Here is a 23,765-nt window from a genome sequence, read left to right as displayed (position 1 = left end):
TTGGGTCAAACATTTTGGGTAGCCTTCCACAAGCTTCTCACAATATGTTGCTGGAAATTTGGCCCATTCCTTCAGACAGAACTGGTGTAACAGTCAGGTTTGTAGGCTTTTTCAGTTCTGCCCACAAATTTTCTATCGTATTGAGGTCAGGGCTTTGTGATGGCCACTCCAATACCTTAACTTTGTTGTCCTTAAGCCATTTTGCCACACCTTTGGAGGTATGCTTGGGGTCACTGTCCATTTGGAAGACCCGTTTGTGGCCAAGATTTAACTTCTTGGCTGATGTCTAGAGATGTTGCTTCAATATATCCACATAATTTTCCTTCCTCATGATGCCATCTATTTTGTGAAATGCACCAGTCCCTCCTGCAGCAAAGCACCCCCACAACGTGATGCTGCCACCCCCATGCTTCACGGTTGGGATGGTGTTCTTCGGCTTGCAAGCCTCAACCTTTTCCTCCAAACATAATGATGGTCATTATGGCCAAACAGTTCAATATATGTTTCATTAGACCAGAGGACATTTCTCCAAAAAGTAATATCTTTGTCCCCATGTGCACTTGCAAACTGTAGTCTGGCTTTTTTATGGTGGTTTTGGAGCAATGGCTTCTTCCATGCTGAGCAGCCTTTCAGGTTATGTCAATATAGGACTCGTTTTACCGTGGTTATAGATAATTTTCTACCTTTTTCCTCCAGCATTTTCACAAGCTCTTTTACTGTTGTTCTGGGATTAATTTGCACTTTTCGCACCAAACTACGTTCATCTCCAGGAGACAGAATGCAACTCATTCCTGAGCGGTATGATGGCTACGTGGTCCCATGGTGTTTATACTTGCATACTATTCTTTGTACAGATGAACGTGGTGCATTCAGGTGTTTGGAAATTGCTCCAAAGGTTGGACCAGACTTGTGGAAGTCCACAATTTTTTTCTGAGGTCTTGGCTGATTTCTTTTGATTTTCCCATGATGTCAAGCAAAGAGGCACTGAGTTTGAAGGTAGGCCTTAAAATACATCCACAAGTTAAAAAAAAATAAAAAAATGATTTGCTTATGTTTTTCCTCTTTTGTAAGTCACTTTGGATAAAAGCGTCTGCCAAATGAATAAATGCAAATGTAAATGTAAGTTCACTTCCAATTCAGTACACCTCCTATCAGAAGCTAATTGGCTAATTGTCTGAAGGCTTAACATCATTTTCTGGAATTTTCCAAGCTGCATAAAGGCACAGTTAACTTAGTGTATGTAAACTTCCGACACACTGGAATTGTAATATGGTCAATTAAAAGTGAAACAATCTGTCTGTAAACAATTGTTGGAAAAATTACTCGTGTCATGCACAAAATAGATGTCCTAAACGACTTGTCAAAACTATAGTTTGCTAATATTATTTGTGTATATAAACTTCTGAATTCAACTGTATAAAAAGACTAAGCTGTGTATTGCACATAATTATTCCTCTATGGGGCAGTTTTAACTGTTCATGAGGTGGATAGCCTGAGGGAAAAACTGTTCCTGTGCCTGACGTTTCTGGTGCTCATTGCTCTGTAGTAGGCTGGGTGAGTGGGGTCCAAAGTGATTTTTCCAGCCCTTTTCCTCACTCTGGAAGTATACAGTTCCTGAAGGGAGGGCAGGGGCAACCAGTGACCCGCTCAGCAGTCCAAACTGTCCTTTGTAGTCTTCTGTTGTCCGATTTTGTAGCCGAACCAAACCAGACAGTTATTGAAGTGCAGAGGACAGACTCAGTGACTGCTGAGTAGAACTGTATCAGCAGCACCTGTGGCAGGTTGAACTTCCTCAGCTGGCGAAGGAAGTACAACCTCTGCTGGGCCTTTTTCACAATGGAGCCAATGTGGGTCTCCCACTTCAGGTCCTGTGAGATGGTAGTGCCCAGGAACCTGAATGACTCCACTGCTGCCACAGTGCTGTTCAGAATGGTGAGCTGGGTCAATGTTGGGGTGTTCCTCCTAAAGTCCACAATCATCTCCACTGTTTTGAGTCTCTGTGACATCTCTTTGATACTATTGGAATAAATACATTGAACAGACAACTAACATCACACTTCTGGAATAATTACAGTACTGTGCAAAGGTTTTGGCAGTTATTACATATTTGTTATCAATTAATTTCATACAATGTGCAGTTAACAAAAAACTAAATAATTATTTGGTATGCCTTTAAAACAGCACCAGCACCCTGTTGGGGTCATATCATCTGCTGTCTGATACTATCTCAGCATTCAAGAATCAGCTGAAAACACATTTGTTCAGCTAGCACTTAGTGTGAAGCACCAATCTACACTAACTGCACTTACAATTTAACAGTAAAAAATAAAATAAAAAATAATCCTTGCCTTTCTTTCTTCTGAGCTAGCATCTATACTACTCCAGCCACTTTGAGAACTTGGCAGTGCGATACTGAAGATATTGTTGACTTTTGTATGACAAATCGCTTGTAATGTTCTTCATTTGAAAATCACTTTGGATAAAAGAGTCTGCTAAATGACTAAATGTAATGTACTATTCTATTCTATTTGCTAAAGGAATGTTGGAGAATCTAAAATTGTTATTTCCTATTGACACACTAAAGCAGAAGATATAAAATAACCAAATGTTTTTGTGAAACATCTAATGTGTCTAAGACTTAGTATAGTTAATATATTTAATATAGTTGGCAGATACTGCTGGGAGAAGCTGAAATATTGTTTACACAAGTTATATTGGATATGTAGATAAAACAGACAGGATGTATCAACATGATGGTTTCTGCACTGATTGATGGGCTTCATTTAGTTGTCCCTCACACTTAATAACATAGCTAGTGTTTGTAAAGATACAAGCTATTAGTTCTGTCAATTTATCATGCTCTCATCAAACAAATCTCAGGCATCTTTGGGTCCTTATCTTATGTTCAAAGTTCATAGGGTGGAAAATGGAAAACTAATTGCATGCACAAACTGTTAGCATGCAATTGCCAGTTGAGTGATATGCATGTTTGGCACTGGAATAGTAAAATTAAAATTGATTAAAATTGTTTTGCAGCTTAGAGAACCAACAACAAGAGATTGTCATAGTGTAACAGATTAACTTTCTCAACCATCAAAGCAACAATACGAATGTTGTTTGCACAAAAACTAATGTTTTAACACTTTTAACTGACATGAACTGTATGGTTCAAGTTCACGGTACACCTGTCCTGTTGACTGTTGGCTACCAGCTATACTTATTCATATCTTACAATTCTGTATAGAGAACCTGGTTTCATATGCTGTTAATAATTTCTTTGTCTTATGGATTCCAATGTCTCTGTCAAGCTATAACTCATTTGAAAACCGCTCACTGTTTCTAATTTACCCGAAAACATTTGTGGATACTGATTCAACAAAACCTACTTACAATGGACAAAAACATTCCTTTCAAGCCTTAAGAAAACTCCTATGTCAGGTAAGTGCAAAAACAGTTCCAGGAACTGAGGGGGTTCGACTAGACCTTCTCTTTGGTACTTGAAGTCCTGTTATGTTGGTCATTTTCAGAAAATAGTGTAATTGTGAAATATTGTTTCTATTGTGATTTATCATATTGCATTATCAGTGGGAGTTTTATCAGGCTGCACAAAGCACAAAGCGTCCTCCTTAACATCTTTTGAAATTCTTTAAGCAACTGTGACTAGACAATGCTAAACTCACTTCATGAGCTTGGAATAATAATAATTAAAAAAGCAACTTTACTTCCTTTTACAATGTAACTGTTATATCTTCTGGCCTTGAGGGATCATTAACTCAGGGTTTTTTTTTTTTTTTTTTTGTGGTCAGTCCAAGATTACAGAACACTCAAATTCTTATCAGTTATTGGCACAGAGAGGAGCTACTTGGTCCTGTCCTCCTCTTTAATGTTGGGGAAATCGTTGGAGGACTTTCCAGCAAGAACTTGATCTCGATATCCAGCATCACTTCACAGAAAAACAGGACTCAACCAACCAAGACTAAACTGACTGGAGTGATCGCAGTTATATAGCTCTTGATCTCCTTAAGTGTACTTTCGAAATCATGACTGGCAGTGGAGGTCCTGTTGCAACGTTTTCAGTGTGGGACTATGTGGTCTTTGCTGGGTTGATCCTTTTTGCAGCAGGAATTGGGCTGTTCCAAGCCATCCGAGGGCGAAAGGATACCAGCAGCAATGAGTTTCTACTGGGTGGCCGTCAGATGACAGCAGTACCTGTGGCTTTGTCCCTCACGGCTAGTTTCATGTCAGGTATTACTGTTATTGGAACACCTGCAGAGGCTTACTTGTATGGCACACCGTATTGGCTCTTCGTCTTCTCCTATTCTATTATGTCAGCAATCAGTGCAGAAATCTTCGTGCCTTTATTTTACCGCCTGGGCATCACCAGCACATATGAGGTAAGAGGGCAACACAGGCCACATGGAGTTTGAATGAGGACAGATGAGTGTGGAAAACAGACAGAAAACTCCCAGATAAACTGCAGGGTGTACATGAATTTAAGAGTACAATTGATTGCCTCTCAGATGCTCCCATTTGTGTTTGCTCTTGTTAAAGAATCAATGGATGGAAATACAAATGAGGACAAATAAGAGCGAGTGAGATGAAAAGAAAAAAGACAATGTCGGGATAGTTTATTGATAAACAGATTTATTGCCTCTGGCACTGTATTCGACACTTTCATGTTGACAAATGTTGTAGGTTGTAAGTGCAAAAGTTCTTCTGAGTTACCCGCCCTGTAAAATAAACATACAATACAAACATAATTTAATGAAGAATTAGCATTTAGAATTGGAATATACAGTGTCCCCCCAAAAATGTAAGACACTTAAGTCACTCTTAAAGTTCTATACATTTTTGCATTATACAGTAAGACAATGATCAAAGAGTCATTAATTTTAAAGAAATATAGCTCAAATACACTTTTTGAGCAAGAAATTTCACAAAAAGACGTTTGTTAGGATTTAAATGGTGTTAAATAATGAAGTCAAAAAGTAGTTCACTTTGTGGTAGTTAAATGTTAGTGGAACATGTTCATAGTTACTGTGATGAACTATGCCTGCGGTTAGTTTGAGAACTGACTTCATACAGCCACTAAAAACCACCTTGGTTGTTAAAAATACATTGCAAAAATGGCCCAAAAAAGTGACGTTTGTTTGCAGTTGCCACTTGGTTTGATAATTTGTATCTATTGCAGTGAAATTCGTGCATTTTTAAGTGACTTAAAGGAATGTTCCAGGTTCAATACAAGTTAAGCTTAATCAACAACATTTGTGGCACAACGTTGGTTACCACAAAAATAATTTCCTCCATTTTAAAAAACTTGTTCCTCCTCCTCCTCCTCCTCAAAAAAAAAAAAAAAGCAAACATCTGGGTTACAATGAGGTCCTTACAATGCAAGTGAAACATTACAATAGTCACTGTTTCAAAAGTATAGCCACAAGACAAACAATATGCATGTTAACATGATTTTAGTGTGATAAAATTGCTTACTAACCTTATCCGTGTAAAGTTATATTAAATTTTACAACTACATGCCGTGACAGAGTAATGCCGTAAACCCTAAAACAAAGATTTAAACAACTTTACAGCTAAAAAAAAAATACACAAGTATTAGTAGAAGAATTAATGAATTAACATTTCTGACTTCAAACCTCCAAAAATGGGTGCCATTCACTTCCATTGCCTCACTGTAACCATGATGTTTGCTTCTTCTTCTTCTTTTCCTTTTTTGTTTTAAAGAAAATGAGGGACGAGTCAAAATTAATTTTGTGGTAATCAACATTATGCCAAAAATGCAGTCAACTGAGCTTAACTTGTACTGAACCAAGATTATTTCTTTAAGTGTCCAAAAGTGTGGGCCATTGATTCAATGGTCTGTATTTACAAAAAGACATAACTAAATGGGTGCAGATGTTCAAAAATGTGTGAAAATTATCATCACTCAAGAATGTGTTTAACATTAACCTCAACAGCTAAGATGTTAATCTTAAAAAAAATAAAAATAAAAAAAATAAATAAAAAAAATATACAGTACAACTGGTGTTTTATGTAATCATGACATTATGTAAATTTCTACAAAGTAAATTTGTTGTTTCATTTATGAATAATTAATTGAATTGGTCACTTGTTTTGTAGTACTTGGAAATGCGTTTCAACAAGCTCATCCGAATCATTGGAACATGCATGTATATTGCACAAACCGTAAGTTGGCTTTTAGCTTCTTGCATGACTTTATACATAACCAAACACACATATGAAGAATGACTACCGTATCAGTCATTCTTCAGTCATCTGTAATCAGTGTACATCACTTTAGAAAATCAACTTCCATTTGTCTACATTGTTCCATGTCATATATGCAGTGACGTGCACAGACCTTAGCAGGGACGGGGCGGAAGGATAAAAAAGGGCACTGTTTTTTAAAATTATTTTTTATTTATTTTATATGAGTAGTTATATATACTAAACTAATTTCTTTGCTTTTTGAGTATTTAAGCATTTTTATATACAGAATTTTTCCATTTTTTCTTTTAACACAAATAATAGCCTATTCTGTTATATTTCTCATAAAAAACACCATGGTATTACACTTGTTTATTTATTTATTCAGACATGGTCTGTGATAGTAAAACCATGGTATTTTTTGACTTACCTTGGAGTACCATGACAGTATCATGAAATATGAATATAAAAATCATTCAGTACCATGGCATTACCCTTGTAACGGCACAGTCTTTTTGTTAGAGTTCTAATGTTTTTCTTTCTCATCACTCTTTTTGGTTTCTCTCATCTCTGCTACCTCACTTTATCATTTCATCTTTGCTGCTTCCCATCGGACCTCATCATCCTCTTGAATTGTCACTTCTTATATTACTTTCTCTTCATTTCTTTTAATATTCATATTATTTTATTTATTGTCTTCTGTCATTATTGTTTAGGAGCTTACAGCAAAAAGGTGGCGGAACCATAGCACAATGATGGTGTAAAGATATGCTCCTATGGGTTTGACTTGTTATCATGGTAAATTGTAATACCATGGTATTTTTCTGAAAGTGATTAGTCTAATGGCTTATTAGTTTAACCTGTTTTGGCTCCTTCAGTTTATGACAGTACAGTATTCTATGGAAGACAATTTTAATTTCTATCACAGCTCCCATGACCGCTCCCATTATAATTAATAAAGCTGTCTACACTGCAAGTGTGCGATGTCGGAAATGTGTTACCAATCAAGTTTTATTCTTTTGATGAACTTACAACACAGTACATAGAGTGGACTTTTTATCTGACCTGTTACTTGTCTGAGGCCATGCCACTTTGATGTTCTGAAGTGGCAAACTACATTTTTGCTCCCTTGAAGGGCACTGTTGTGGAAGGGGATGCCACTTGAAAGCTCGTTCAAAACGCCCCTGCTGCCCCCCTTCTGTGCATGTCATTGCCTATAAGTGTTTAATATATTAAAGAATTTAAGGCAGAAGAGATTTTCTCCAATTACCTAATGGGAGTTATTATCCCTCCTAGGTTTTATACACAGGCATGGTAATCTACGCACCTGCACTCGCCCTTAATCAAAGTAAGTAAAGAAGCAATTTTCATTTTTTGATGTCAAAAATATTAAAAAAAGGGATAGTATTTGCTGAATATGAAAGTGATATCTATTCCTGCCAACATGAATGGTGACACCTTGCCATGATCTCAAACATGTACAGTGGGGTCTAAATTCTGATATTTTTATTTAATATCAGAATTTAACATGACCAATGTCACATATTTTCACAACTAAATCAGAATCTTATTTTTACTTTATTTCACATCAAATTTTCTTTCTTTTAAATTGTTCAAAATCTTAAAACTTTACTTCCAGATTTTTTTTTTAACCACACTGTATATCAAATAAAAAAGTTCTTGCAGTATAAAAATGTATATATGTATAAATATATACTGTATAAATAAGCTCTTTTGTTGCAGTCACTGGTCTGGATCTGTGGGGAGTGCTGGTGGCAACAGGGGTTGTTTGCATCATCTACTGCACCCTGGTCAGTAACATTATTTAATTTATTTGCAGTTTCACAACATGTTTTCTTATTCTTTTAACCACTTTCCCCTTAGTTTTAAACATAATTAGTGCTATTATTTTTTTTTTTCAGTGTTGTGTAATGTGTACATTGTACAATGTGTAGCCCAGTGATGTGAAAAAAAAATATAGTATATCAGATACGTATGAATCTCTCTGAACTCAAAGGAAAGTGATCCTAATGCTCAAAGGTGCCATCCGTGCCTGATGTGAGATGTAGATTATGTAATTTGCTGATATTCTCTGATATGCTCTTATTAACAGGGAGGGCTGAAGGCCGTGATATGGACAGATGTGTTCCAGATGATCATTATGTTGGCGGGGTTTGTGGCGGTCATTGCTCGTGGGTCTGTGCTACAAGGGGGACTTGGAAGGATCTGGAATGATAGCTACCATGGTGGACGTTTGGAAACATTTAGGTATATTCTAAGAACTCCTGTCTAGATCACATACTTACTGTAAATAGATGTAATACAGATGTAATAGACAGACAGACAGATAGATAGATAGATAGACTGATAGATAGATAGAACAGTGACAGACAGACAGACAGACAGATAGATAGATAGAAGAGTGACAGACAGACAGACAGACAGACAGATAGATAGACAGATAGATAGATAAATAGATAGATAGATAGATACCAACCTAGAGTGTATTTTACAACGCCTTCATGATGTGGTGAGATAGATAGAAGAGTGACAGTCAGACAGAGAGATAGATGATAGATAGATAGAAGAATGACAGATAGACAGACAGACAGACAGATGATAGATAGATAGAAGAGTGACAGATAGACAGAGGAATGACAGACAGACAGACAGCCAGACAGAAAGACAGCCAGATAGATAGATAGATAGATAGATAGATAGATAGATAGACAGACAGACAGGCAGGCGGGCAGGCAAAGATAAATAGATAGGTAGGTAGGTAGATAGATAGATAGATAGATAGATAGATAGATAGATAGACAGACAGAGAGACAGACAGGCAGGCAGGCAGGCAGGTAGGCAGGCAAAATAAATAGGTAGGTAGGTAGGTAGGTAGGTAGATAGATAGATAGATAGATAGATAGATAGATAGATAGATCTTAACCTACCTCTCAAATGTTCCTTCAGTTTTGATCCTGACCCTTTGAGGCGTCACAGTTTTTGGACAATTGTTGTTGGTGGCAGTCTAATGTGGGCATCAATGTACTCAATCAACCAATCTCAGGTCCAACGCTACATTTCCTGTAAGACATTGACTCATGCCAAACTGTGAGTATATGATCAATACATAATTGTGTGAGGATTTATTGCACCTTGTACCAGATATTTTATGTAAACATTGGTGTCCTGTTAATATTCTACTACACAGATCTCTGTATGTGAATATGGTGGGATTATGGGTCACAGTGAGTTTGGCCATGCTTTCTGGTCTCACTATGTACTCCATCTATAAAGACTGCGATCCTTTTACGAACAAAGACGTAGGAGCCACAGACCAGGTAATACAAGCTCCAACAGTGACCACATAATCTTTACACCCAATGCTTGAAATCAGACTCACCAAACAACATGTTCACCAGCTCCTTCCTTATCTGGTGATGGACATACTAGCAGATTTCCCAGGACTGCCTGGCTTGTTTGTGGCTGCAGCATACAGTGGTACATTAAGGTTAGAAACAACAACAAAAAACCAAACCAAATAAATTATTTGTCGGATTTGTCCGCCCTGATTATTTTGAGAAGATTTTCTAGACTGGGGTTTGGGATTGTGATAGTGTGCTTAGTTAAATTAAATTTAAACAAAAAATGCATCAAATGAAAAAATTCTAATATAACACTCATCTTCTATGCAAAATAAATTGTGTTAAATGTTTTCAACAGTACAGTGTCATCCAGTATAAACGCTCTAGTGGCAGTCACAGTGGAGGACTTTATGAAACCTGCATGGCCCTGGCTGACAGAGAGACAACTGTCCTGGGTCAACATGGGCATGAGTGAGTAACAGTGCAACAACTACTGTATATACACAGAAAACTGCATGCAATAAACCCAGCAGAGAGCAGAGAATGGAGGTGATGTTGGATTGTTTGATGAGTAATGGCGTACTGTTTACCTCTAGGTGTATTCTATGGAGCAGTATGCATTGGTATGGCTGGCATTGCCTCCTTGATGGGCAATATACTGCAGGTAAGTTTATTTATGGAGACTTGAAAATACACAAGACAAAACTATTAGAGGAAGCATTCAAGTTTTTAACTTAAAACGGCAATAATATCTTTACAATGAAAATTACAGAACACATTTTAAGAATTTAATACGGAACTAGTATTGCTTGGGGCACTGTGCAAGGCATTGGATGTTTTTTTAAACAACAGCACCATCTGCTGGTAACAGACTGCAATGGCACGTTATGAATAAATGTTCTCTCTCCCCCTACAGGCAGCTCTGTCCATTTTTGGTATGATCAGCGGCCCTCTTCTGGGCCTGTACCTGCTCGGCATATTCTTCCGCTATGTGAACTCCATTGTAAGATCTGGAATTTATCTTAAAGTGCTCATTATTTTTTTGTACATCAATTTAAACAAAAAACATCAAAGTTAAAGGAATATTCCAGGTTCAATACAAGTTAAGCTCAATCGACAACATTTGTGGCATAATGTTGATTACCACAAAAATTAATTTTGATTCAGCCCTCCTTTTCTTTAAAAAAAAACAGTACAAATCGAGGTTACAGTGAAGCACTTACAGTGGGGGCCAGTTTTTAACACTCAGTTTCAAAAGTATAGACACATGGCATAAAGGATGTGCGTGTAAACATGAGTTTTGTGTGATAAACTCGCTTACTAACCGTTTCTGTGTAAAGTGATAACCAATTTTACAACTTCTTTACCATGAAAATGTAATGACAACAAACACTAAAACCCTAAAATGACTGTAAATATTACGATTTAAACAACTTTACAGCTCAGATAATACACCAGTTTTAACAAGAAAAGGAGGGGAGAGTCGAAATAAACTTTTGTGGTAATAAACTGCTGTCGATTGAGCTTAACTTGTATTGAACCCGGAACATTCCTTTAAAGTGTCTTAATGGTGCACTGAGCAACTCTTTCCACGGTAAAACGTTTTACAGCTAAAGAAATGAATCACAGTTTCGAAACATTTTGATATTTCTGTACTCTACATGGGGTGGTCACCCCCTCATTGTGCTGAGATCACATGACTAGCTGAATTACTACTCTCTTTATCCTTGTAACCCCCATATTATCGGACACTTTTAGTTGCAAGCAGGGTATTTCTACAATCGGCATCGGTACCTGAAAATGTTAGCTTTTGAGTGATGATGCATCCACGTAGACAGGTGTCGATGTAAAGTTTAAGAGCAGTCACACCTTTATCACTAAACTGCACAACTTACAGAGTTCAATTTGCTCAGACTGTCTGATGTACCACAGATCTATAGAATAACTATGTAATCCTACAGGGTGGTTTGGTTGGTCTGATTTCGGGCCTGGTTATAACATTATGGGTCGGAATTGGAGCTCAGTTATATCCACCTTTACCTGAGAAGACCCTTCGCCTTCCCTTGAGTGTGGAGGGCTGCATCTCATGGGACATGAACCAAACCACTACAGTGACACCATTCAGTACTGTCACAACTCCAAAGTTAGTGATCTCATATTTTTGTTACATACATTGAACTTGGCATTGTAAGCGGCATGCTGTACCAATTGAGAAGCAAGAACCAATAAACCTATGGCAGTAAATACAGTTATACTGACATCCAAGTTAACATCTCAAGCTAACAGTTACTTGTCTCATGCTGTCCTTCAGCCCAAGAACAGCTTTGACAGACAGCTGGTATTCTCTGTCCTACCTGTACTTCTGCCCTGTGGGCATACTGGTGACAATGATCACAGGACTAATAGTTAGTGCAATCTCAGGTAAGCTCTCCTTGTTGGTGATGCAAGCATTCAGAGGTGACGCCTTAAAGTCAACATCAAATAGCCTTTGCAACACCTTTTACTACTGCAATCTGACATACTTCTAATGAAAGAGGATATACAATGAGAAAAAAATGTAGGGCGGGACTTGATTTTATCTGTTGGGAATTGATAGTGAAAAGTGGGTATTACATACCAGAATGGAACTAGGTAGTTAAAGGGGACTGAAAAAGTAAGAGGGATTCATGATGTCAGCTGAAAACGAAAGACGTTTCAGAGATGGAGCAAGTTACTACATTTTGATAAAAAAGAAACAAACATTTGCTAAATTTGGAATAATGTGCACTGATGAATTGTGCAAAATAAGAACAGGAATGTGCATTAAGCAAATATGGTCAATTTTGATTTCATGTTTTTCTTTAGGTGGCTGTAAACAGGAGAAACTTCAACCTGAGCTGTTTATCAGAATGTCAGATCTCCTCTGCTTTGGCTGCAGTAGAGCAAACACAGAGGTGAGGCCTTTCATGTGCACTGCCAAAGAAAATCAAGATCAAAGATCAGGTTTTTTTTCAGTTACAGTTTCAGCTTTTAGTTGTAGTCTGGAATCTAAAATCAAGTAATTAATTAGTAAGCTACAAATGTGTTGATTAAAGTTTATTTTACATACACATCATTTATGAAACATTTACAAATACTGATTATTTGTTTTATTGCAGATGTTTTAGCAAAACTGCAAGAATTTAAACATATATTAACTGCATTGTTTTTTATATTCTTTCCAGAAGTCCAAGTCAGACCTAATTGAAAAAGAGCCAAACCCCATCCAGGGGCTGGACAGTCCAGTTTTCTATGACAACGAAATTGCACTGAAAGAGAAAGACCTAGAGAAGATCACAAGATTTTAGAAATAAAACACTCTTTTGATTTTTTGATATGTTGTAAATAGTAAATGATAACTGTATTTTTGTATGTTAAAATTGCTGATACTCCCAAGAATTCAATCCACATAAAGGAAGCAAAAATTATTGATAATCAACATGTCTATTTATTTCCGTTGTTCTCATAAAGTCTGTTTTTGTTTAAGTTGCTTGGTTTGAATAATTTACAGAGCAATAATAAAGATTATGCATTAAAATTGAATTGTATAAGAACTGTAAAATCACTGAGTAATCAAGGATAACACACCCACAAATGTAGGGCGAGAGAGGGGGTAGAGAGAGTGAAGTACAGATAAGGGTTAAAAATGATTCAACACCTGCCTCCTTGACACTCTACCAGTAAAGGAAGTCACACATTTGAAGGTCCGCCCACTCAACCTGTTTGTTTGACTTAGAGCTGATTTTGAGCTCCCTGTTTTCTTCAGGGAGTGGAAAAAGTATAGATTCGACAGCAGTTAGGGGAGTGTTATAACTGCTGCGAGGCACTTCCTGGTTTCATGTACCAGGGTTTGTTTCTGCTCACAGGTAAGTTCAAAACCTGCTCTTATTGTTCTTGTTTTTTTTGTTTTGTTTTTTGCTTTTACATATAAACTACTGTATAGAAACAACAAAAAACAAAAATGGTAGGGGAAACAGAAAGAGGTAAGAAAAAGACATTGTGGCAGGGGGAAGAATGAGGGAATGAGTTTTTCTTTAAAAGCTTTATGACATATAGTTGTTCTCATAATAATGCAGAGTGGACAGAAATTTAACAAAATTGTTTGCGAGATTATTAAATTATGTGAGTCTACTGTAATTAAGGAGAGTCTGTGATGGATAACATTGCTAATAAATTAGACTGCCCATGACTGTTTGTTTAGTCCATGCAAAACCATGCTGTTCTTTGTTGTTTTCGGTTTAAGTGTCAGCACCATTTTAGGTATTATCTTCAAGTATATTATTTGTGTGAGATGGGATCCTTATCATCAACACCATCTCAGCATCTTCTTCTAAATTTCTGAAAATTTAGAAAAAAAGACAAAACCATTTCTGATTTCAGGTGATTATAGTAAGGAAATACAAAGCAGGTTTTACAAGAAAATAATTTACATACCAAGCAAATGGAAAATTAGCAAGAACCTAACAGGAAACCACATGTCAACACCACATACACATAAAGACACTAAGTTAGGTCATGCTAAATATGAAAATGCATGATCTCTTGCTATCTCGAGTGATTTGTGTGTGTTCTGTGTTTATATTATTTTTTAAAGGAGACAAAAGCATTTGTGAACGGTTATGGGTGTACTGACTCTTCAGCTTTTGGTATCTGGCCAACTAATACTGGTTGTATTGGCCATAAACAACATAACTGATCCTCAATGGATCACTGAGTCACCATCATGGCTGCGTAACAAGTCTCAAATTCTTACGGCTCCACCTCTGAATGCAACCGGAAACTACACAGAAAACAATGCCTCAAATTCATTGAGCAATTCTGCGTACAATTCTAGTGATACAAATATGACCAACTTCACCACCCAGGTGACGACTACTGGCCCCCAGAACACTACTTTGGGCACCACCCAAAGCAATGTAACAGTCAAAGCACCAACAATGCAGCCAAACACAACTGCAAATGCTCAGACAACACAATCAACCATGACTCAGACAACCCATTCAACACAGCCCACCACAGAGAGGAAAACAACAGTCAACATTACTTCAACAGCCATCACTTCTCTAAACAACATCACTCATAGCGGCAATAAAAGTACTTCATCAAATACTACACCAGTGCCTAAGCCAACAGAAAATGCAGCCACCACTGTAATTCCAAACAATACAACTCTTTTCAATGAATCTCAAGGTAGGTTTGACCACATTCTATCATCAATAGTGTAAACTACATAATTAAATTATTTACCCTGCCTGATTAACTCCAACCCGGTCTCATGACATGTTGTAATAATAGTACAAGATGGCAAAATCATAAGAAATTGTAGTTTGCTTTTACAAAAACATTCAACTTTTACTCCAACAGAGAGAAAAAAGGTTTAACCCCTGGTTAATATGGCGCCTTGGGCGAAACCCGCTTCAACGCCCCAAAGTGTGTGTGTGGGGGGGGGAGGGGGGTGGGGGGGGGTAACCTGTGCAACTGCCCATGCCAAAATCTGCCACTGTCAATTTGAAATTCTGTTTTTTGATTGGTTGGTCTCTAGATGGGAATAAAAGTCTTACCTTTTTGTACAAGCCAAGTTGTACAATATCTTACGATTTCGCCATCTCATACAAATTATTATGATAATATGCTGATTAATTCCTACCTCCTATTCCTATTTCAAAGCAGGTGCTGGCATGAATCATTCAGAGAAATCTCTGACCATTTTATTCAGCATTCTGCTTGGTGTAATAGTTCTGATAATTCTGGGGCTCTTTGTGTACAAGTCTGGTAGATGTAATCAGAGAAGGATCCAATATACTCATCGCCGTCTCCAGAATGAGGATACAGGTAAGGAAAATATTTTCTTTACACTGTGTACTTGATGTATACATGTTCATGGATGTCTCTTTTTGTGTACATGATGTCTATACTTGCTTAATGAAGTTCTTGTAGCATCATTCAGGTTACACAAAGTTATGATTAGGTATAATGGACAATGTGCCAGTCATTATCACATAATAATCGCTTACTGACCAGCTGGCTGTACATTATCCAACTTATAACACTGCTGCTTAACAAATAAACAAATGGATATGAACGATGAGGGAATTGAGTGCCCGAAACAACAGACAATTAGAGAGTTCAGCAATTATACAAAAATATTTGACAGCAATGTTGTGATTGACCAATTAGAAATCAAGTTTTCCAGAGAGCTGTGTAATAAAAGTACTTATTATGATTAAAATTACAAATAGTACATCAGATTATCTAAATTACTTTCACAGGTGAGCAGTTTACAGTGCCAGATGACACACTGGTCATTTCAGGAGGACTTTATGATGGCCCACAGATTTACAACCCTACCATGACAGTGCAGAATGAGGATGAATTTCAGACAGATGCACCTGGACATGCCTACAGACCCACTCAGTTCCGCTTGGAGTTTTTGCGAGAGGATCAGGGAAGTGCACTCGATCATGAAACCTCAACCTTTCAGACATTCCAAGCAAATGATCAACAATTACCTTGATATCTGAACTCATCAACCAGCCTCTTTATTTAAAAAACAAACAAAGAAACAAAAAAAAAACAAAAAAAACAAAAAAAAAACAGAGATGAAAATATTACTTTTACTTGAAGCTTCTATAGTATACAGAAAATGTAGTTTTTAAATTATTAAATGAAGATTTTGACAACTAATGAAATGGCTGAACTGAAAATTCAGTAGCTGAAAAACACTTGGAATGCAAAAAATAAAATAAAATAAAATAAATAAAAATAACAGCAAAAATAACAGTACCAGGAACAGCATCTTTTTGATGAACATTGTAACAACTAAATGTAAAACTATGACATGCAAGTGTACTGAGAACATACTGTAGAACCATGTCAATGAAACAAGATAATCACCGTAATATTTTTGATTAAAACTTTTTCAAGCAAATATTTTCTCTGTTAACTTTGTTTTCTTCTTATCTGAACTGCTGACGGTGGTCCATCCAGCATCTCGCATTCTCTTTATTGCTGCAAGTTTCAGAGCTGTTCCTGGAGACTTGCAGGCAACAGAACTCTGCACCTGTACAACATAAAAACAATATTTAAGCACATGATCTCAGTATAGAGAAGAATAAAAATTTTACTAATTCTGTAACAATTTAGTTTTTACCTTCTTGAGCATGCCTGAACTCCCTGTTTCTGGGTCTTTTGGCATCATTGGTTTCTTTGACTTAACAGGTCTCGGAGAGAAACTCTGCACAACAGACAAAGAGGGGATGTAACAGATAGTGTACATAAATTACAGACACAACAGAAAGTGTTACTCAAACCACAAACTTGAGGATCTACTATAGCTGATTTCAAATAAAAAAAGCAGAGCATGGTAAGACACTAGAAAGTAAATAGAGTAACAGTAAATACACATTTACCAGTACATCACTGAATTCTGAGCTGTCTGACTTGGGGTCCAGCATCAGGATGCTGGTCTTCCAAGACCCAGTTTTATCAGGTGTTGGTGGTGTCCGGATTCTGAACGACTGAAGCAAAGATTGAACTGGCTCATACAAAAGTTTAAGATGAATGATGAAAAGTGCAAACAGTTCAGGCTGCCCATATACCTTTATCTGAGGTGTTCTTCCAGTGCTGAGACTCCACAAAGGGTTTTTTATGACTTCATTCACAGCTCCCTTGCATAAAAATGTTTGTTAGACACTATACATGAAGAAAATGAATGTTGTACATAAAGGGGTAAAACCTACACTAGGAGTGGCAGATGCATTTCTTGATGGAGATTCATTTTCTGCCTGCTTAGTGGAAGCAGTTTTTAGAGTTTTAGAGATCCTGCTTCTCCCTTTCTTGGGTTTTGTTTCAGATATCTAAAACAAGATTTTCATATTTCACTCTACTTTAAACAGCTATGTATACTTCTGGTATGTTCTCAAATGAAATGAGATATGATACCTTTTGAGGTGTGTCTTTTTCAAGAGACGTCCTCAAGGCCATCTTTTCTCTTTTGATCTGATCAAGCTGTTGTCTCAGCTCATTATTTTCTACTTGCAGGTGCGACAGCTCCAGCTCCTGAATTCATTGGTTATTTTTTTAATTAGCAGAGGCTATTTATAATTTAGAGGCTTTAATCCAATGCAACTTAAAGTACTCTTACAAAAGTGACAGCCTCTCTGCAGCAACAGAGGGTAAAATGTCTCGAGGGCATAAAAGTAACAGGCAAACCATGCAACTTCATGAATCAATCTTTCCAAAGTTTGAACCTAGGACCTTTGAATTACCATCCCTAACCTCAAACCACTATGCTACCACTAACTCTGCATTTATCCTGAATAAGATATTAAATGCAAACAATGTATGTTGTCATGTCAGCCATAAAAAACTCAAATAATTACCAGTAATGCTTTACTTGCATTGACTTCAGCTTCTCTCATCCGTTTTTCACTCAGCTCTGCATCTTTTTCCTCTACCATTTTGTCATACTCATGCTATCAAGTAAAATAAAACATCAGAATTGACAATCTGCAAAAAGTTCCGAGATTAGTGATGAATATAAACAATGATTGCCACCTTGTGCCTCTCCATCAAAGCAACCATGTCTGATATCTTCTGCTGGCATTTGATTTCTGCGTCATCTTTACTCTTCAATGCGTCCATAGCTGTTTGCTTCAGTTTCTGCACCTGAAAAAACCAAACTGATCAAGTAAGGGCATGAGTGTTCATTATTATGCCAGTTACTGTATGAAACAAAAGAAATCACCTCGAGGTTGAGTTGTGTCTCAGATGTTGATTTGTCTTCAAGGTCAGAGCACATTTTCTGAAGCTCCTCCTTGTGATGTTTCTTTGTGTTGTCAGACTCCTCCTTCAATTTAGATATCTATGAGAAACAATTTTATACTGTCGGATTAATCATATACATTATGCCATATTCATCAACAATTTCCATTTTCTGATGCTACTGATTTCTACTGAATATTGATCACTGCAAAGAGTTTAATATAAACTTGATAAAGTATTATTTGTTAGATGAGTAATAGTGAGTAAATTGTCCACCTCATTTTGGCACTCATCATGAGCCTTGATTTTGGTCTCTAGTTTTGTTTTCAAGTTTGTTAGCTAAAAAAGAGAGGAAATTAAAAGTAAAAATCAAAAACAGTTCTAATGAGTATGGAGCATACATAATACTGTATATCCAACATACGTCATATGATGTTTTACCTTTGACTCCAATGCTTTGATTTGTTTGTCTTTCATCAGAAGTTCTCTCTTTGAGTTTCTGCCCTGTTGGGGTGATCCAAAAGAAATTATTTTTAGATGTGTGAGCTGATCCACCTCAATAACTGTAACAATAAAGTGTGTAATAATTTAAACGCACACTCTCTTTCAACTGCTCCTGAGCATTCTTACTCTCTTCATTTTGACCAGCTATTTTTGTAGATAAAATATCCACCTGCACCCTGGGATATGAAATTGTCCATGTAAGACAAAATTAAACCCATATATAAAATCAAATATACTGTTGCAAAACTTTTTTCCTCCAGTCTTACTGAAGCTGTTCTTTCTCCCTCTCAAGTCTCTCTTTTTCCATCTTCTCCCTTTCTGCATTTGCTTTGATGTCCTGTAATTAAAAAAGAGATACTGCATAACATATAGCACCTAAACCAAACAAAGCCACTTTTTCATATTGTCATCCAATTACAACGTTATTGACTTGATTCAAATTACAGACCATGAGATGAGACTGTAGGACTTTTTTTTCTTGAGCATCACCCTCAGCCTGTTGTTGCATGGTGTCCTTCTGTATCTGCAGGTCATTAAACTTCAAAAACAGCTCCTCATATATCTCTCTACAGGGACAAATAATTCCATATGATATTAAACAGAATTCCATAATAAAGAGCAGGAAGATCTAAATGCTTGATATTTAAAGGAAAGGGACATCAATTTAGCTCATTTTCTTATAAGGCCTTTAGCGTTTAGTTTCCACTGTACAATTACTAAGACCACGAATGCATTTGCAAAACATCTCTATCTTCAAAGAATGCAAAAATACTGTTGATTACCTCCCTCAATTAAAAATACTTATATAAACTGTACACAAAAACAGTAAGCAACAATGTAAAATAGAGGAGTAAATGACCACTAAAAATATCCTTGAATTATTTTTAAATACATGAGGTTCAAATTTGATATGAAAAGATTAGAGACAGTGATTGCTCTTACTTCTGTTGCTCTATGTCCTTCTCCAATCTTTCTACCTCTTTTGATGATTTATGACCACTGTCCAAAGCTCCTTGCAATTGTCCTTCTATCTCTTTCAGTTTAGTCTAGATGAAAGATGTACATATTCAACTTGAGCACCCAAACTGCACAAGTACAATCACATTCCATCATATTACTCAACTCATAATATGATTATAAACACATTTACTTTGGCAGTGCAATATAGTGAAATACTGAACTGTAAATATATGTTATTTGACCTCTTTCAAAATAATTTCTTCTTGCAACTCATCAAACTCATGTAAAGCCTTTTTCAGGGCCTCCTCTGTGTTTTTATTTTTGGTGGCGGTTTTCTCCATTGCATCCTAAGAAGGAAGAATTTTAGATATATGAAACACACAGAGCACTAAAATTATGGGGGATCCACTTTACCATGGCATCTCAGTAAAATACTTCATGACTTTCTCTTCACCTTCAATTGATTTGCTTCTGTTTGTTTCTCTTCAAGAGCTACAGTAAGCTGGAGCATCTGATCCTCACTTGTCTGTAATTTCTCCTTTACAGACCTAAGTGACTTTGACTTCACATCCTGTTTAAAAACACAGTAAGCTTAGTTTCTTAAATTAGTGAGTCACAGAGAATGTTATTGGTTAAACAGAGGAAGAAAACATACCATCTCATCTTTGAGTATCTGTATTTGCTTGCCATAGTCCTTTTTCTGCCCATTGATTACTTCTGTATGTTGACAACAGAGCCAATGATATTAGAATGACACACACAATAAAATTATCAATAATAATTAATGTACACAGTCTTAACATACCTAACTGTGAGTTTTTCTCACTGAGTTCATTCAATACTGAGCTTAACTTGGTCTCAAGGTCTTGTACCCTGTGAAAACAAAGGAATTACATATTTTAAGGATTAAATTTGCTATTAAAATTCTTTGTTAAATTGTGTACTTTACCCACCTGTGCAATAAAAAAAACTTTTCATAGCATTATATTAGGGCTTGTATTATATAGGGCTTTTGATATATTTTCCTTGATGTACCTATGCATTTCTGATGTTAGTGAGGCCTGCAAAGAATTCACTGTCAACTCCATCTCTGCAAGTTGGTTTGACTGTTGCCCTTTGAGGTTGTTTAGCTCCTCTATTTCAGTATTTTTCTTCCGAAGGACTTCTGCATGCTTTTCCATGTTTTGTTCCAGTTCATTGGTTAATGCTCTTTGATTTACCTTCAAACATTTATATATAATATAACTTAATACATAAATGTCTTTTCACACTATTCCTGGTTCAAGAAAATTAAAATTATAAATAAATAACGAAATATTAAAACATAAGAACAAACCTCAATCTCCTGTTTGAGTTGCTCTGTTAGCCTGAGTTTTTCTTCAAGGGCCTGCTGGTCCTGCATAACACTTTGAAGTAATTTCTGATGTTGCTCTAAAATAATAATAATAATAATAATAATAATAATAATAATTAAATATAAAAAAATATGAGTATTAATGAGTAAAGTTAAATAACTTTTGGACAAATATGATACCCATGTATCTTCCATTCATACTTGCAGACTCCTGTAGTAAACTGCAGCTTTGCTGTGCCTCTTGGAGTTTTAGTGAGACTTCTTTGAGATTGCTTTCTTTTGATTGGAGTTTTTCTAGAAGAATAGCAACCTAAACAAGTCAAAGCCAAGGAAAACAAAATGCATTGTTTTCAGGGTGTTTTTAGTCAGCATGAACACAAAGACAGGCGAGTACTATATGATAAATTATTCAATCTCAAGATTATTAAAGCAAATGCTGCCCTCTCCAGGCAGAAAATTTATTTCAAGGCTCAATGGCAATTGCACTTACCTCCTTTTCCTTTGTATGGCAGTCAATTTCAAACTTCATTTTAAGATCTTCTAATTGTTTAAGGCCTTCCCTTACTGTAATATAATTTGTGCATTTTCATGTAATGTTAACAAAAATTCAATTTGATTACTTCAACTGTCTTGTGTATAAAAAATAATAAGACAAATTAATAAAACAATTTGTACATTGCAACATATCCTGCTGATCAGCTTCTGCTTGCTTCCGAAGACTTTCAAATGCTGCCCCCATCCTCTGCATATAGACAGGTAACAGGGTTACTCCAAGGTTGGGACCCCCCCACCCCCACTCCACCCCACTCCACACTCACACATTTGTCCGTATAAATAAACAAATAACTTTTTAAGAACCCTTTATTACATAGTTACCTGAATATGCTCACTGTTGTGTATAAACAGATCTTGAGTTTCCTCCCGTTCAGCCTCAACTATTAAAACAAATAAAATAAAATATATTGTTGTTCTGTGATAATTGGTACATTAATATGAGTTACACATTTATGAAGGTAAAATGTAACATTACTGTCTATATTATATCACATTTATCATATGTTATAATATGCTATCACACTTACACAGACTCATTTTCTCAGCAGACCTCTCAAATGTGTCCTTCAGAATGTTACACAAGTTCCTGGTTGAATTACTCCTGCAAATCATGAACAAAACATTACTCAAAATGCATCATATATCACATGTTGAGAAATATTACCCATCATGTACATACTTGTTTCTAAGGTCTTCATTCTCATTGAGTTGATCCTCTAATTTCATGCTTAGACTTTCATTTGTAAACTAAAACAGACATAATTGAACATTTCATTTTGGTATAAAGGAACATAAAAAACACAAAACAAGCACACAAACAAAACTACTGTTTGAAATCAGCTCATTGCCATACAAATGTGATTTACCTGAAGCTCCTGAATAGCTTTGCGCTGGGTCTCAATAGTTTTTCTGTTCTCCTGAAGCTTCCTATCTTTTTGTGACATCTCCGAATCCATTCTGAACTTCCACAGTTTGATTTTCTCAGCTTCATCCAGCAATCTGGAGTACAGCTGGCTGGATCTCAGTTTTGTCTGTTAGGTACAGAAGCATGGTAATTAAACAGATGAGTTAGATTTACATTTTTAAGTATGTTGCATTCAATTCATAAGCTTGTATTTAGAATTTATCAGCTGACCCTAAAAACATTCTAAAAGATGAATAAACGAACCTCTCCCTTTTCCATTGGCATGACTGCAGCCTTTGGTCCCTCTTTGGAAACAAAGTGTCAGGATTATTGGGCATACTGCATTCAAGGCTGGCATTCCCACCAAATTAAAATACCAAACAATATTTATATTTATTAGAGGACAACACCGCATTAGACCTTGTTTAACTTTATTTAAATGTTACCAATTCGTGATGTCCTTGTAGGATGCACCATTTTGGAAGGAAAAGGCAGGCTTGTCTCCATATCCATACACCTGTTGTAACTCTACACACAAAGCATATGTATTATGCAACATATAAGTGAACACAGCAGTTTGACTGAGGTCAGGTGCCAACATTCTTAAATAAGAACCTGATTTGATGGAGAGGAAACACAGTTGTCTTCAAGTAAGGCTGTTTCCTGAGGCTTTACTGCAGCTCTTGGGGGCACCAATAGTTTGAAGTTGAATGCCCTTTGCATGCTGTAGAATACAACGAAAGAGAGCACTGAAATAATCTATCAAAATGTGATGCCAAATGGTTTTACCACAGTCTTATCGTAATTTTTTTTTTAAATATATGTATTTATTTATTTTTTACACATAGTAGTTGAGGCTTTTTTTATTTTTACTTTTGGGATATTCGCTAGACGAGAAATCAAACGCCAACTACGTCGATAGCGTTGTGGTAGCTGAGGTAAATATTCCTCGCAAAATGATTTTCGATACTGTTTGTCTTGTATAACTTGCGTTTATATAGTTAAACTTCATTTCACTTCATTTTGGAGACCTTTTGCGAAACTTTTTTTACCTTTAAACAAGTCACTGGAGCTCTTTCGTGAACTATTGTACCGTTAATTTCACTCAGTGGACCAACGGTTTCTC

At 36.3% G+C, this 23,765-nt stretch overlaps 3 protein-coding genes across 5 annotated transcripts; 2 read left to right on the top strand and 1 right to left on the bottom strand.

The window, feature by feature from the left end:
- The first annotated feature begins 3,287 nt into the window (after positions 1-3,287).
- Positions 3,288-13,139, top strand: LOC127449344 (sodium-coupled monocarboxylate transporter 1-like). Its single transcript, XM_051712706.1, has 16 exons — positions 3,288-3,438; positions 3,807-4,394; positions 6,133-6,198; positions 7,516-7,567; positions 7,963-8,030; positions 8,333-8,487; positions 9,187-9,327; positions 9,428-9,557; positions 9,639-9,727; positions 9,940-10,052; positions 10,178-10,245; positions 10,498-10,584; positions 11,543-11,724; positions 11,893-12,002; positions 12,426-12,514; positions 12,785-13,139. Exons 2-16 carry the CDS (start codon positions 4,041-4,043, stop codon positions 12,905-12,907), a joined length of 1,827 nt encoding a protein of 608 aa, XP_051568666.1. The 5' UTR covers positions 3,288-3,438; positions 3,807-4,040; the 3' UTR covers positions 12,908-13,139.
- A 178-nt stretch (positions 13,140-13,317) lies between these two features.
- LOC127449357 (uncharacterized) lies at positions 13,318-16,529 on the top strand. 2 transcript variants are annotated; one of them, XM_051712722.1, is made up of 4 exons: positions 13,318-13,465; positions 14,194-14,789; positions 15,267-15,431; positions 15,869-16,529. In XM_051712722.1, exons 2-4 carry the CDS (start codon positions 14,219-14,221, stop codon positions 16,111-16,113), a joined length of 981 nt encoding a protein of 326 aa, XP_051568682.1. In that variant the 5' UTR covers positions 13,318-13,465; positions 14,194-14,218; the 3' UTR covers positions 16,114-16,529. The 2 variants fall into 2 exon arrangements, with proteins under 2 accessions (XP_051568682.1, XP_051568683.1); XM_051712723.1 differs by having other exon boundaries at positions 13,319-13,465; positions 15,270-15,431.
- On the bottom strand, positions 16,519-23,362 carry LOC127449342 (synaptonemal complex protein 1-like). 2 transcript variants are annotated; one of them, XM_051712705.1, is made up of 31 exons: positions 23,255-23,362; positions 23,086-23,167; positions 22,904-22,944; positions 22,602-22,766; positions 22,415-22,482; positions 22,263-22,336; positions 22,057-22,115; positions 21,856-21,922; positions 21,671-21,744; positions 21,382-21,490; positions 21,163-21,257; positions 20,862-21,046; positions 20,632-20,699; positions 20,482-20,543; positions 20,281-20,397; positions 20,069-20,173; positions 19,809-19,912; positions 19,315-19,432; positions 19,133-19,203; positions 18,961-19,042; positions 18,804-18,866; positions 18,639-18,701; positions 18,346-18,462; positions 18,156-18,266; positions 17,981-18,073; positions 17,541-17,657; positions 17,339-17,455; positions 17,198-17,266; positions 17,009-17,116; positions 16,750-16,833; positions 16,519-16,659 (listed from the first exon to the last, which is right to left on the bottom strand). In XM_051712705.1, exons 1-31 carry the CDS (start codon positions 23,360-23,362, stop codon positions 16,519-16,521), a joined length of 2,937 nt encoding a protein of 978 aa, XP_051568665.1. The 2 variants fall into 2 exon arrangements, with proteins under 2 accessions (XP_051568665.1, XP_051568664.1); XM_051712704.1 differs by lacking the exons at positions 17,339-17,455; positions 17,541-17,657; positions 23,086-23,167; positions 23,255-23,362 and having other exon boundaries at positions 22,904-22,988.
- Between the last annotated feature and the right edge of the window lie 403 nt (positions 23,363-23,765).

The sequence above is a fragment of the Myxocyprinus asiaticus genome, chromosome 12, assembly GCF_019703515.2.
Source record: "Myxocyprinus asiaticus isolate MX2 ecotype Aquarium Trade chromosome 12, UBuf_Myxa_2, whole genome shotgun sequence".
NCBI classification, from domain to species: domain Eukaryota; kingdom Metazoa; phylum Chordata; class Actinopteri; order Cypriniformes; family Catostomidae; genus Myxocyprinus; species Myxocyprinus asiaticus.
This window is presented reverse-complemented; position numbering and strand designations above follow the sequence as displayed.

Excerpts from the sequence above, each read along its gene's own strand:
- LOC127449344 (XM_051712706.1), top strand. The coding sequence starts at position 4,041 with ATGACTGGCAGTGGAGGTCCTGTTGCAACGTTTTCAGTGTGGGACTAT. Across the intron at positions 6,199-7,515 it reads GCATGTATATTGCACAAACC|GTTTTATACACAGGCATGGT; the intron begins GTAAGTTGGCTT and ends TATCCCTCCTAG. Across the intron at positions 11,725-11,892 it reads AGTACTGTCACAACTCCAAA|CCCAAGAACAGCTTTGACAG; the intron begins GTTAGTGATCTC and ends GCTGTCCTTCAG.
- LOC127449357 (XM_051712722.1), top strand. The coding sequence starts at position 14,219 with ATGGGTGTACTGACTCTTCAGCTTTTGGTATCTGGCCAACTAATACTG. Across the intron at positions 14,790-15,266 it reads TCTTTTCAATGAATCTCAAG|CAGGTGCTGGCATGAATCAT; the intron begins GTAGGTTTGACC and ends CCTATTTCAAAG. Across the intron at positions 15,432-15,868 it reads TCTCCAGAATGAGGATACAG|GTGAGCAGTTTACAGTGCCA; the intron begins GTAAGGAAAATA and ends TTACTTTCACAG.
- LOC127449342 (XM_051712705.1), bottom strand. The coding sequence starts at position 23,362 with ATGCAAAGGGCATTCAACTTCAAACTATTGGTGCCCCCAAGAGCTGCA. Across the intron at positions 20,398-20,481 it reads AGATACTCAAAGATGAGATG|GATGTGAAGTCAAAGTCACT; the intron begins GTATGTTTTCTT and ends GTTTTTAAACAG. Across the intron at positions 16,834-17,008 it reads CAGAATTCAGTGATGTACTG|AGTTTCTCTCCGAGACCTGT; the intron begins GTAAATGTGTAT and ends TCTGTTGTGCAG.